Source organism: Corylus avellana, chromosome 7 (genome assembly GCF_965113065.1).
Source record: "Corylus avellana chromosome 7, dhCorAvel1.hap1.2, whole genome shotgun sequence".
Classification (NCBI taxonomy): domain Eukaryota; kingdom Viridiplantae; phylum Streptophyta; class Magnoliopsida; order Fagales; family Betulaceae; genus Corylus; species Corylus avellana.
Window position 1 is genome coordinate 14,082,708 of NC_142496.1, and position 1,067 is coordinate 14,083,774.

General features: G+C 43.3%; 1 protein-coding gene across 1 annotated transcript; it reads left to right on the forward strand.

The window, feature by feature from the left end:
- The first annotated feature begins 266 nt into the window (after positions 1-266).
- Positions 267-749, forward strand: LOC148584502 (uncharacterized). The gene has a single exon (XM_088518482.1). It carries the CDS (start codon positions 267-269, stop codon positions 747-749), a length of 483 nt encoding a protein of 160 aa, XP_088374608.1.
- The last annotated feature ends 318 nt before the right edge of the window (positions 750-1,067 follow it).

Here is a 1,067-nt window from a genome sequence, read left to right on the forward strand (position 1 = left end):
ACTGATAAGTGCCTTCCATTCTTCAAAATCTTGAGAAAAGCATTTGAGTGGTCTGAAGAGTGTGAAGAAGCCTTTGAGCAATTGAAGAAGTACCTGGCAAGTCCACCCCTGTTAAGCAGAACTGTTCCCAGAGAAGCACTATACTTGTACTTAGCTGTCTCCCCAACAACGGTTAGTGTAGCTCTTATCCGAGAAGAAAATGCATACAAAAGCCAGTTTCTTTTGTTAGTAGAGCACTGAGAGGAGCCAAGAAGTAGTACCCTCAGATGGAGAAGTTAGCATTCGCACTAACTCTTGTGTTTAGAAAGCTCCGCCCATATTTCCAAGCTCACACTATAAGAGTCTTGACCGAGTATCCATTAAAGAAAATACTCAGGAAGTTAGATCTGTCTGGCAGATTAGCTAACTGGGCAATCGAACTCGAAGAATTTGATATTGAGTTCCTCCCATGGAATGCTATCAAATGGCAGGTACTGACTGATTTTTTAGCTGAATTCACCAATTTACCTACCACCCAGGAATGGCCAGGAGACGAGACATGGGTAGTCTATGTGGATAGGTCCTCAACAAGGAAGAATGGTGGAGCTGGTGTAGTATTAATCACTCTAGAGGGGGAGGAGTTATGTAACTCCTTGAGATTGGGATTCAAGACTACTAACAACGAGGCCGAGTACAAGGCAGTCTTAGCAGGACTCGGCTTAGCTCGTGAGATGGGAGCTGAGTTTGTCGAATTGCGAAGCGATTCATAGGTAATTGTCTGATATATCTGAGGAGAGTTCGAAGCCAAAGAAGATAAAATGAAAATGTACGTATCAAAAGTACAGGATTTGCAGAATTCTTTCAAAAAATTTTGTATTATAAAGATCCCGAGAGAAGAGAATGAAAGAGCAGACCAGCTAGCTCGGATAGCGTCAACAACCTCCAACGACATGGAAGAAACTGATGAACCCATCCAGACTTTAACACGACCTACCATAACTGAGGCAATCTTGGTCTCAGTTACCGAGGCTATACCCAAATGGCAGAGGAGCATAGAGGAGCATTTGGAGAAGGGGATTCTCCCGTTA